The 13,609-nt window shown below is 37.6% G+C and overlaps 1 protein-coding gene across 1 annotated transcript; it reads left to right on the top strand.

Moving 5' to 3' along the window:
- The first annotated feature begins 1,128 nt into the window (after positions 1 to 1,128).
- On the top strand, positions 1,129 to 1,977 carry LOC141587991 (uncharacterized). The gene has a single exon (XM_074409451.1). The coding sequence runs from the start codon at positions 1,129 to 1,131 to the stop codon at positions 1,975 to 1,977; it is 849 nt and encodes a 282-aa protein (XP_074265552.1).
- Positions 1,978 to 13,609: the final 11,632 nt, after the last annotated feature.

Here is a 13,609-nt window from a genome sequence, read left to right as displayed (position 1 = left end):
TAAAAAAAAAATCCCAAATAGAATTGGGGTAAATGTTAATTTTGGGGGGCTTTGGGGTGGGGTTGTTATAGTGGTTGTCAGGGTGCGTATAAGGTCTGTTAGGTGGGCAAGTTAGGAGTGGGTGGTGTGATATGGTGGTTGTTCTAGTTGTGGTTGCTAGCTGTTGTAGCGGTGGATATGGTGAGAGAGAAGTGGTGGGATAATGGGGTTGTGAGGGGTTCTTATTTTACCTGAGGTGGTTTCACAAAATCAAGGGGGTTTCATACAGGGGAGGAGTATTATGGAGAATATCCTGATTTGCCAGGACATTATTAGGTTGTACTCTAGGGGAAATGTTTCCCCCAGATGTCTATTCAAACTTGACCTTCAGAAGGCTTATGACACAGTGGAGTGGAGTTTCCTTAATCAAATGCTCAGTGCTCTAAAATTTCCAAGGACTTTTATTGGGTGGGTGATGCAATGTGTCACTACAGCTACTTATACTTTGAGTTTGAATGGAGATAGCTTTGGGTTTTTTGAAGGGAAGAGAGGGCTTAGACAGGGTGACCCCCTCTCACCCCTACTTTTCACGGTCTGTATGGAGTACCTAACCAGGCTTCTAGCATTTACCACAGAGACAATGAGTTTTCATTATCATCCTTTGTGCAAGCCATTGAGACTCACTCATTTGATGTTTGCAGATGATCTCCTTCTCTTTTGCAAAGGAGATGTGCAGTCCATCATGGTACTTCTCAGGACTTATTCTACTTTTTCTATTGCTTCAGGACTGAAGATGAGTAAGGGTAAGTCTAATGTGTATTTAATGGGGTCAGAGAGGATATCAAACATGATATTCTCCAGGTATCTGGGTGTGTGGAAGGGAATCTCCCTTTTAGATACTTGGGAGTCCCCATCAAAACTACTAGATTGACTGCTCCTGACTCTGCTCCCATTATTGAGAAACTCATGAACAAAATCAGGGGTCTAGGCACCAGGAAGTTAACCTATGCTGGTAGGCTAGTCCTAATAAAGGCTGTGTTGAAAACTTACCATAACTATTGGGCACAAATGTTCATTCTGCCAAGTGGAGTTATAGCATGAATAGAAGCAATATGCAGGAATTTCCTCTGGGATGGGTCCACTGAGTACATGAGGACTCCTTTGGTGGGGTGGTCTAAAATCTGTAAGCCTAAATCTGAAGGGGGTCTGGGTCTTAAAGATGACCTAGTTTGGAATAGGGCTGCTCTGGGCAAACTTTTGTGGTGGCTCTATGCAAAACCTGATCACCTTTGGGTTAAGTGGGTTAGTCACACCTATCTTAAAGCTCAAGACTGGAAATTTTATGTCCCGACCCAAGACACCAGCTGGTACTGGAGAAAAATTTGCAAAGTGAAAGATCTGCTTATTGACCCCTACTTACAAAAGCAATGGGATAACATCCCTAGTAAAATATATACAATTGCTAAGGGGTATGAGTATCTACGAAATAGAAATGATCAAGTCCCTTGGTCATCCCTGGTTTGGAATCAAATGACTATTCCCAAGCACAGTTTCATCGCATGGATCTATTTTCATAAAGGTCTGAACACAAATGAAAAATTGAAAAGTTTTGGGTTAGACATTGATACTACCTGCTTTATCTGTGGAGATGGGAATGAATCCTTGGAGCATCTTTTCTTCTCCTGCAAATACAGTCAAAGAATCATTAATAAAGTTGAGCAATGGATGGGTGTCACCTTACCTCGAGACGATGTGATTGCATGGCGGAATAACATTCCTGGATCTCAGGATAAGAAGGATACTATCAATGGAATTATCAATGCTTTGATATATTCCATCTTGAACCAAAGAAATTGCAGCAAACATGAGGCTCATATCATCAACCCAGAAAAAGTGGCTACTGGAATCATCAAAGAAATGAAGATCTGGATTGCTAAAGTTGTGGCAAGAAGGAAGAAAGTGCAGGATCATTGGATCTATGCGTTATGCGGAGCTTGAGATGCCGCCGCTGTCCATCTCACTCCTGAATTTTGTTGTTAGAAGAAATAGGGTAAGTTGTGTGAGTGTCGGTGTGTGTGTCGGATTTTGTGGCTTGGGCCTTGCTTATTTCTTTTTGTTGTGTTTGCGTGTTTAGTCTGACCCAATGTTGGGTCGTACCAACACGGTGTATGGTTACGCTCTCTTTTTGATTTAATGAAAGCTTACATTTTATCAAAAAAAAGAGGGGTTAATTAAAGGGAGGTTAACTGATTTATCAGGTAGCCGGTCATCATGGTCTGTTATGAGAAGACAAGTCGAAATTAAGGTTTATTGTGGGTTAAAATAAAGTTCGGATTAATATGAGAAGATGGCCAATAGTTTGGATTATTCTTGTTAATTAATCCTAATTATTAACTAAACAACTAATAGGCCGAATTAACAAGTTAAGCAAACACGGCCCGGTAAGTAAAATAGTCGATCGACCAAAATTCCAGTCGATCGACTAAATATAACAAGCGTCAGGTCTTTAGTTAGCAAAAAGTCGATCGACTACATAGACCAGTCGATCGATGAAAGATACCAGTCGATCGACTAAAGATACCAGTCGATCGACGTTTCTTCAGCGCGCATTGAATTTCAAACGGCCGCCATTTCTTCGTTACTTGGGAAAATAAAGCGTTTTTGGTGGCGTTGGCAAGCTAAGAGGATAAGCTTTCACTTCCAATTGGAATCACTTAATTATCATTTGTAGAACTCGAGTTATGGCTCTTCAAAGTAGGCACTAGTATTGAGAAGCCTTTCTTTTGCTCGCTAAGCTTCTTTACTTCACTAAGGACTCCAAAAGGATGGTTTCCAAGCTCATTCCCATCAAGACCAAAATTTCAAGCTTTCGTGATGGTTTTTAGCTTATTTCCACATACTCGAGGCTATAACCTGCATAAAACACAACACGGCCCAATGTAGCCAAAACAAGGGATAATAGTAGCTTACGCTCTACTCAATAATGTATAGAAATGCGTGCAAATGAATAAAGTAAATGTATGAAATAGGCACGCATCACTCATCCAAACTAAAACAATTTGCCTCACAAAAAAACTTAATACAAAAAAAAATGGTGATTAACAAAAGTTGGAGAATAAATTAATCAAACCTAAAAGAGGGACGATGAGCAATAGTGCCGAGTAGTACTCCGGTGGTCGCCCTTAATACAAGCAAGACAGATGAAAAGATCATAAGGACGAACAATCCCCCTTCTTTCATATGGAGTCTATCCCTTCCCTTGACTCTGTAAGTGTAGCAAAATATACGGTTCACCCTAATAAAAACCCAATTTCATCAAAATTAGGGTTTCACTTTCCAGCAAATTAAACAATTTCATCAAAATAAAATCAAACAATTAATCAAGAGATAAGATTAATGTAAGAATAAATCAGATTAATAATGAAATCAACAAAGAAATTGGAAAAAAAAGGATGGAGAAGAAAGAAACCGCTGGAAATCGAGAACATCGACGGAATAGAAGGGGTGAACGTGGGGAATGAACGACTGCGGTTTCTGGTTGACGTCGATGAAGAAGTCACTAATGGACTAGTACCGATCATAGTGAGTAGCAGTAGAGTTCGGGTTGGGACTTGGGACTTGGGAGTGCGAGAGTGCTGGAGTTAGGAGAAGAAGTCGTAGTGAATAAGCGAGTAGTGTGATCGTTAGGGTACAGAGTTGTTTTAAGTCTTATTTTGGGTGAATCAAATGGACATCCGATATAATAATATACCATGTCTATTTAAGGCCAATTTTGATGGACATCATTTTTCTTATAAGGCTGATGCATATTAAATCACATATACATCGGTTTTTTCTAAAATTCTGATGTCTATTATTTATACATCAGTTTTTTAAGATATTTCGATGTCCATTAAGTGATGTCCATAGGGAGTTTTGTAGTAGTGGTGGTTTAGTTATCTATCAGTTCTCTCATATTACTATATTTGTCTATTATTGATTACGCAGGTGCAAAAAACATACGCCGTTCTGCCACACCTATGGCAGACATAGGTAACCTGAGACATAGTAGCCATAATCATATTCAAAACTTAGTGAACTCGAGAGGTGAAAGACTATATTATCTATTTAATTTGCATGAGAACTATTGTATATCTGAATCTTAAAAAGTGTAGCATCACCATAATCTATCTAAATAAAGATAATTTACGAAAGATAGGTGCATATGACATTTACCTATTGACTAACCATGTTCTGTGTAATGAGATTAACTACTGAGCATATATTTCATCAACATATCCAACTCAAAAACTCGCTTGAAACTTGGACACACACCTCAATAGTAGTTCTAAAAGTAGAAATTAAGGAAAAACTATTATTTATGAAAACCCTGAAAGTATTTAACAAATTGCCAACTTATATATTTTTTTTAACAAAGACCTTTAACCTAAACCTCTATTGATTCTCATATATTTTTCTCTTTTCATATTATATCGTGTGCTTATGACGACATACACAGGTTTTGGAAATAGGTGTCTTATTGCCACACCTCTGACAGATATAAGCAATAGCAATTTTAATCTCAGAAGAAGTAATCGAGGTGAAAAAAAATATAAAGTTCCCATTTACGTCCGATAGAATTATGTCGTAAACCTCTATTATGTCTGTTTTACCATTTCCCATATTCTGTCTGTCTCTAAATACATTCATAAATACTTAAGCCAGGATATCCTATCATTTTACGTAAAACTTTATTATGCTAGGTGCATATGATAATATTTAAGTGACTAACAATATTAATATGGTGTTATTTGAGTAACAAATAAGCAGAGAAGTCACTGCCATTTCCGACTCAACAAATTTTAACCAGCGACGACTCGAAGCGCAGTGATAAGAGTAAAAGTAAGGACAAAGGAAAAGCCCCCATGACTGAAAATAGTAAAGATATTCATGATTAATCTCACATCTATAATATTATGAGCACATACTTTTAACTAATTGTTATTTTTACCATATATTCAACATTCATATGTTATATAACCCATCATACATGTCGAACATATTGGACAATCAGTATTACAGCTAAGCAAATACAATGAGATGGAAAGACATGACGTCCATGTTCCTCTATACGTTCCACTTATGGACCAACGTCATGGTAATTATATATTGTGCTAAACTATAATTACATTCTGTTAAACTATAATTACATTTATACATCCCATCTTTCTGAAAATGCCTTTATTGAGATTATTCATGTCTAGGTTTGCAAGCATGTTATTTATGCGCAAGTATAGCAGGAAGGAAGAGAAAATTGATCATTTTAAATAAGTCGTCGATGAATGCAAAAGATTCACATCAATTACAGAGTTGTCCTTCAACATGTCCTTTCACAGTAACACTTATGATATAGCCGACCCCTTAAGTGTGGATTTTAACGGTAACAGCCACTTTTCATTAAAGTCAATAGTTGATGACTAATATGATTGTGCATAAATGTGTGACAGTATTTATATTGCTTTCTGGTGTGTTTAGAAGTGTTCAATATTAATACACTGACACGCAAAATAAAAGCCGACAACGCAAGAAAAAGGCGAAGCTATATCTTATCTGAAAAGAGATATGGAAATCCACGATCTGTGCTCGATGAACTTTCTACATCATCCCCACCTTTGAGCTGCATCAGCACAGGTACAATAAAAAAAAACAAAAATCAGTTCCTAGAATCATATATTTGTTATTAGCAAATATCCTATAAACGATTGTAGCATTTATAATGCAGACGGATTCAAATTGAGTAGAAGAACGCATTTGTCATGAAACATATTTGCAAACAGTGCTCCAACTTCGGCAAGTCATCTCGGTTAGACCTAACTTCCTTAAATATATTTCAATGTTAGTTTTAAATTTTTTTTTTTTAAATCGGAAACATTATAATGTTTATTATAATTTATCAAACAACATCACAGGAAAAACAATTATTGACATCCTATAACAATGGCTATAACCGAGTGAACTACCTACTTCAAATAAAGCATAATTTCCTTTATTTTACAGGTTTTACAGCACAAAGTGTTCTCAATAATTTTAAAAAGCCAACAATTCAAAGCACACAGGTTATTCAATCACTTATACGAGATCTAAGTTCGTCCTATGAAGAGCAGGTAAACAAAGCACGCAACAATGATGTTAGGTGATGTCATGAATATTGAGCAACCAACTTTACAAGCACAAATATCACTCCATCATTGAGAGAGGATATAAACGATGAGTCGTTGAGCGACACAGACAGCAATGATGGTACGGTCGAAGAAGGTATTTAGCGTAATTGAAACTATGACACTCAGTTTAACATTAAGTTATTTTATTGTATCATTCTGACAAGGACTGTACTTATTTACATTCTCCTTCACAGCTCTACTCCAAAGTTATTGGAATATCGGAGACCCGAATATCAGTGTAAAAAGTGATATGCAAAAATGTGGTATCAAGAGAGAACACCCAAGAACACCAAACCTAAAAAAACCTTTGTTCTCAATGTGTTATAGTGACGGTAAGGTAGAATTACCTTTATTGAAAAAGCCACCTCAATTACTCCACGACCTGCTAAGTGGCGTACATCCACAATTTAATCATTTTATTGAGAACATTAGAGTATATAATACAATGTTCTCCTTCACATCAATGGGTGGCAAAAATGATTATTCGGTAAACCAAGGTCGAGATCCATGATGCGAGTCCTAAATATGATGTTTTACACCCTATTTCACACGCATTTCAGAGCTCAATTATGTAGTTTATGCTACTATTTTCCCTATTTCCGTCTACTTTTGTGTTTTTGTGTAATATTGCAGAAATGTGAAGAATTCAGCGGAAAATGAGTCGAATCCGTCCCCGAGTATTTATCATAGGACCTGACATGAAGTAGTGACTCGAAAGATGAACTTGGTACGTATTTCAAGGCCTAAAAGATAGCAAAAGCATGGTTGCGTACAAGTTGCAAAGCTTAAACAAGTGAAGAAGTGCTTCTCGACATTGCAGCCTTATTCAGATGGCTATATCTTGTGTTATATATATGATAATCGAGTGATTCCAATTGGAGGTGAAAGCTTATCCTCTTAGCTTTCCAACGCCATGTAGAACGCCTGATTTGACCAAGTAAAGAAGAAATGGCAGCCATTTTAAGATCGGTGCGCGCTGCAGAATTCGTCAGAATGCATTACTGTACAGCACTCTTGGTCGATCGACTGATGCCCTTGGTCCATCGACCAGAGCGCGATTATCAGAAGCTACTGTACAGCGGAGGTTGGTCGATCGAATGGTCTCAGTGGTCGATCGACCACCCCACGATCTGACGCGGCAATTAAAATTAGAATTCCGAAGCCCAATGTAACTAGGTTTTAGGAATAAGTTACGTAAGACTATCTATATAACGTAACCTGAGTTTTCAGAATAATTTTCGAATTTTAGGGAAAAATTAGGGTTCAACACACAGAAGTTGAACTTTGGTTTTCTTCATTAGTTTAGATTAATTTTCCGTCAATAAAGTTTTCTTTTGCATTGGGTTTGATCTTTTCTCTTCAATTCATCTTTACGGTATTCCTCTGTTCCTTTGTTCAGTTTCGTTACTTTAATTCTTCCGTAGTTTAGAATTGCTAGTTTAGATTTCCCAAGCCGAATTCTCGTTTCTTGTTAGTTAATTATTTAGTTAATTCAATTATGAATTCAATAGTTTTTATCAATTTTGTTGTTGTTATCACCATTATGAGTAGCTAAGTACCTTTGCTAAGATGTAGGGGAGCTATAGCGTAGATGGCGTAGAATAGGTGACCCCCGAATTAGGGCATGGTCGATCGACTGGCTTAACTGGTCGATCGACTATGCCGTGTGGTCGATCGACTGAGGTAGTTGGTCGATCGACCAGATCCGTGTCTGATTAGCATCGTTTGATTCGTTAAGTGCAATATCTAACAATGAGACCGAGAGGAGACCTGTTAGATGCTTAGTTTTGACCAACCCGTAGATCGAGAGATAGGGGAGGGCATTAATTAATGAATTATGACGGCTAAATTGCTAAGATCGGAAGATAAGTAATTTAGGCTTTAGGAATCACTTTTCAGGGCGAGAGCTAGTAATAGTGAGACCTAGGGACTAGTAGCATAGGCCGAAAGGAGCTACTAGTTAACTTGGACCGAGAGGACATGTTTTACCCATCCTACACGACTGTATTTCGGACTTACCTAGGTTTATGTGCCATCGCACCTATAGTGAACCGACCGTCTTAGCTCCTTTTTATCATTTGCTTACTCTTATTTTTATTATCTGTTTATTTATTTTCGCATTTAGATTTAGTTAAAACTCAAATCAAACCCCCCCAGAAATTCATAGAATGAAATAAAAACAACTTAACTCCCTACCTCCCTGCGGATCGACCCTTACTACCGCTTGCTAGTTGTAGTTTGGAATTTATAAATATTATTTTTGGTACTCACTTCGACAGGTATCAAATTTTGGCGCCGTTGCCGGGGAGGCAGCGTTAGTTTTAGTTGTTTTTTATTTTAGTCTGTGTTTCGCCTCAAGGGAAGATTGAGTACCTTGAGGCAGTTCTTACCATCCTCTCTAGTGTTGTTTTGTTAGGTCCTACAGGTCCTATCTACAGTACTTTAGAAGAGTCCACCCATGTTCCATTCTCAGAAGCAGCAGGTGGAGTTTTGTGCGAGATGCGGCGGAATGGGACACATAGTTGATACATGCAGGAGCCCTAGGGAGAAGATGTTTGCTTTTCATCAATTTAAGCTCGACAATGCGTATAATTACGCTCCTACTTTACCGCATCAACCATATGTGCCTCCTTATGTAGCCCCACCACCATCCACTCCGTCACAGCAAGAGTCGAGTAATGAAGTTGCAGAGTTGACAAGTCTAGTGCAGCTGCTTATGGTGGAGGTACAGAAAAGTAATGCGACGAATGAGGTCTCAATGAGCTGAAATCTCAAATTGCTACATTAGATAAGAATGTAGCTGACATACCGAGTCAATTTCACTCTCTGAATCAGCGAATTGAGACCGTACATGCAATGACGCTGAGGAGCGGGGTTACTCTTGATGGACCCGAGAAAGTTGCTGAAAAAGGGAAGGGCATTAATTAACGAGTTGAGACGACTAAATTGCTGAGATCGATAGATAATGTAATTTAGGCTTTAGGAATCACTAATTGGGGCGAGAGCTAGCATTAGTGAGACTTAGGGACTAGTAGCATAGGCCGAAAGGAGCTAGTAGTTAACTTGGACCGAGAAGACTTGTTTTACCCATCCTACACGACTGTATTTCGGACTTATCTAGGATTATGTGCCATCGCAGCTATAGTGAACCGACCGTCTTAGCATTTCTTTTATCATTGTTTACCTTCCTTATTTACTTTTATTTGTTTATTTAGTTTATGTTTTTAGACTTAGTTTTAATACATATCAAAACCCCCACAACTGTTACCCTTAGACTAGAATTAATAACAACTATTATCTCCCTACCTCCCTGCGGATCGACCCTTACTACCGCTTGCTAGTAGTAGTTTGGTTTTATAAATATTATTTTTGGTGCACACAACGACAGGCATCAGTCCATACACTTTTAGGATGGGTGGTCAGAATGTTCACTTGATTGGCAGTTTGTTACCAACAAATGGATCCCGTCCAAAATTTTGTCAACTATACGTATATGATACTGAGGAAAGTCAACAATCGAAAGAATGCTGCGAGGTTAGCCATAAAGCTTATATTCTTTATGTTACTATTTACATTATACGAATTGTTGCATAAGCCCATTGTTGTTCTTTTTTTTTTTTTTTTTTTTTACAGACCCTCAAGTGATACTAAAAGGTTTAATGACGATCTCATCAATGCTCTAAAATCAATGATTGACGAAAAAAAACACTTTGGCTGAGAAATTTCAGGATGGCTAGAGATAGAATTAGTTCAGGTATTGCTGGTGACATAAAGATGAAGCTTATTTCTAAGCGAACGACTGGCGGTAGAACTTATAATCTCCCAACAGCTTCTGAGGTTGCAACTCTTATTGTTGGAGATATTGAGAACACTATTGATAAGAGAGACATTATAATTGAGCGTCAAAGTGGGAAATTACAACGTATATCAGAATTGCATCCTAAGTACCTAGCGTTACAATATTCTCTATTTTTTCCATATGGGGAAGATGAGTTTCGACTTGGTATCCTAGGTTGCACGGACACTCCTTCTAATCGGCGTTCCCGTGTCAGACACGACACTCGTCAGACACACGTCAAAACGTATCGGACACTTGTAAAGTCGTGTCTAACTTTCATCTTTTATTTCGGCACGTGTCTGACACGTGTCCATGGTATTTTGAGCCGTGTCCATGGTATTTGGACACACATGGCCTCCAAACGGAACCAAGTTGAATTTATGTTAAATGGCGAGAATTGTTATATGGTTAAATTTGGTAGGAAAATAAGTTGAATTGGAGACAAATGATGGTATTTAGACTAGTAATAAGATGTCGAAATAGATTGATTATAAGTTGGTTTTGGTTTTGGAAATGAGAATGGGTTATAATTAACGTAAATTTTACTTTCACCTATTTAAATTTAATATTGAATACTTTTTCAAAAATAAAATCACACATATATAGCTATAAAATATATATTTTATTAAATTTAAATGTCGTATCCCGTGTCCTAAATTTTATGGGATGCCCTGTCACGTGTCCGTGTCGTGTCCGTGTCCGTTTTGGTGCAACCTAGTTGGTATCTCACATACTGACGTGTATTGCCTCATCTAGCAAATCAACTAAACCACATAATGACCTAATATTGCGTGAGTGGTTTGCATTTCGTCTACAAGATAAACCAATTGATAAGGAGGCCCCAACCATATTTCTTTCCTGACGACTATTCCAACAATTTTTAGTCGACGACTATTTAATTGTTGAAGGGCAATGATTAGCATATTTCACATTTAATTAACCTAAATTTCGATCAGAGAACTACAATAACCTTGCTAATGCAGTCGCTAGAGGCCAAACATATCCATCTTCAACTGGGAGTCGCTTTATTCTTCCGTCCACTTTTTTAAGATGTCGGAGGTACATGAGGGAAACGTATCAGGATACTATGTGTATATGCAAGTGGCGTGGCTACCCTGACCTCTTTATTACTTTCACATGCAATCCAAAGTGGTCAGAAATAACTAGGTTTGTTAAAAAAAAAGATATTAGGCCTGAGGATAGACCCGATATTCTATGTTGGGTTTTCAAGATGAAGTTAGATGCGCTTATGAAAGACCTTAAAGAGCGACACATGTTTGGACGCACAAGAGGAGGTAATATGGCAAAAAGATTTTTTTATTACCAATTATTTCTAATTATGCATATTTTATTACTGAAACTTATTTACTTTTGGCTCTATCCATTTTGCAGTCATCTACACTATTGAATTTCAAAAGCGAGGTCTACCTCATGCTCATATATTACTGTTTTTACACCGTGACGACAAGTTTCACAAGGTTTAAGAGGTTGAAAAAATTATATGTACTGAACTGCCAAATCCAAAGGATGATCCAGAGCTTTATAAAGCATTATCGGAGTACATGATGCATTGTTCATGTGGGTTAGAATATCCCAAGTCGCCATGTATGGTTGGATCCACATGCTCTAAACACTTTGCAAAGAAGTTTTGCGAAAGAACCACCTCTGATCATGATGGATATCCTATATATACGCGAAGGGACACTGGTGTTATAGTCGTGAAAAAGAGACACAAGCTTTACAATAGATATGTAGTCTCATACAATCCGAAGCTGCTTTTAAGTGCCCACATAAACATTGAGTGGTGCAACCAATCAAATTCCATCAAGTACTTATTCAAATACATCAACAAGGAATATGATCGCATCACTGTCCACACGTCCCATCAGCATCAAAATGAACAGAATCATGACGTAGTTGATGAAATTCAACAGTATATGGATTGTCGTTATGTGTCCGGCATGTGAGTCTGTATGGAGATTATATGGGTTCGAAATCCATTATAGAACTCCACCCGTCCAACGACTCACGTTCCACCTGCCAGGTGAGCAGCCAGTAGTATTCAATGACGATGACCCAATAGACGATGTCATCAACAGACCAAGTGTATAAAAGAGCCAGTTTTTAGAATGGATGAAGTGCAATGAAAAATTTAAATAAGCAAGGGATTTATTGTATAGTGAATTCCCCATGACGTTTGTGTGGAAAAAAAATACTAAAAACTGGACTCAAAGAGAGCGTGGATTTTTTATCGGCAAAATACATCACCTCTCTCCTGGATGCGGGAACTTTACTATATGAGAATGTTGTTGAATTATGTCAAAGGACCTAAAACCTACGAGGACATACGTACTGTAAATAAATTTGTACATCCTAATTTTAAAGACGCGTGCTACGCTCGAGGGCTTCTAGGTGATGATAAGGAATATGTTGAAGCAATTACAGAAGCGAGTTATTGGGGTTCCGGATTTTATCTTAGAAAGTTGTTTGTCATATTGTTGACGTCAAACAGTTTATCCAAACCCGAAACTGTGTGGGCTGAGACTTGAGATATGCTCTCTGACGATATCCTCCATATGCAGCGTACATTATTACAAAATTGAGGTATTTATTTGTTTTTTTGACTAATTGCTACAGTTTATTGCTTGTGCATGTATATAATAATATGTGACATGCGTATATATGTAATAATATGTGGTTGTGATTGTGGTTTAATTTCAAGCGTTTAAAAAATTACAAATTCACAGAACTGAATCTAAGTGCTGAGGAGCTGCAAAATCTTGCATTATGCAAGATCGAATCCCTATTACAGAGTAATGGTACCACTATGCGCATATTTGAAAACATGTCATTCCCTGACTATGAAATGGCTGTATTACAAGGGAACAAGTTGATATTGGATGAACTACCATACGGTAGAGAGGCCATGCGCGTAGAGCACATGAGCCTTACCGCCTCTATAACTGAAGAACAAATATCTGTTTATGAAGAAATAATGGATAATGATACCGTCGTTTTAGTATCAAAAATAAATACATAAGTACTACTAACAGAAGTCAACGGTAAGTAGGGTTGATCTCCATAAGGAGATGGGAAAATGTCTGCTAAACAAAGTTCGTCTGAGTAACTATTTCTTGAGGGTTTTAATGATTGTTTTAATCTAAAAATATCAAAGAAATAGAATTAAAGCAAGAGAAATAAAGGAGAAAATTCGATGAAAGCCAAGTGGGAGAAACAGCTAAGACAGTCGGTTCACCATGATTCTTAAGAAACAATATCATAGGGTCTTAGACAATGCAAATTCGATCTATAGGGTAATGAAAAGGTCCTTCTGGTCCGCTATTCGCCCTAAGACAATTCTAACTTAACTTCCGCCCTCATTAGAATGCCCTAATGTTCACTGCAGGCCTCGCCTTTTCCAACCTTCCGATCCAGGTCAAGGTTTACCAAAGTTAATTAGCTAATTGCGTCGACTCAACTAGACAAGAACAATTGTATGCAATGATTAACAACATAGATTTAATTCGCATCAAGTTCTAATCACCTAATCATAGTTCCCTTAAAATCATAACTCCCCTATGTCTTAATGAAA

This window comes from Silene latifolia, chromosome 6, assembly GCF_048544455.1.
Source record: "Silene latifolia isolate original U9 population chromosome 6, ASM4854445v1, whole genome shotgun sequence".
Classification (NCBI taxonomy): domain Eukaryota; kingdom Viridiplantae; phylum Streptophyta; class Magnoliopsida; order Caryophyllales; family Caryophyllaceae; genus Silene; species Silene latifolia.
The sequence above is the reverse complement of the archived record's forward strand: the minus strand, read 5'-3'. Positions and strand labels throughout refer to the sequence as shown.

What these genes read in the sequence shown, in the direction of transcription:
- LOC141587991 (XM_074409451.1), top strand. Translation starts at nt 1,129, where the DNA reads ATGAGGACTCCTTTGGTGGGGTGGTCTAAAATCTGTAAGCCTAAATCT.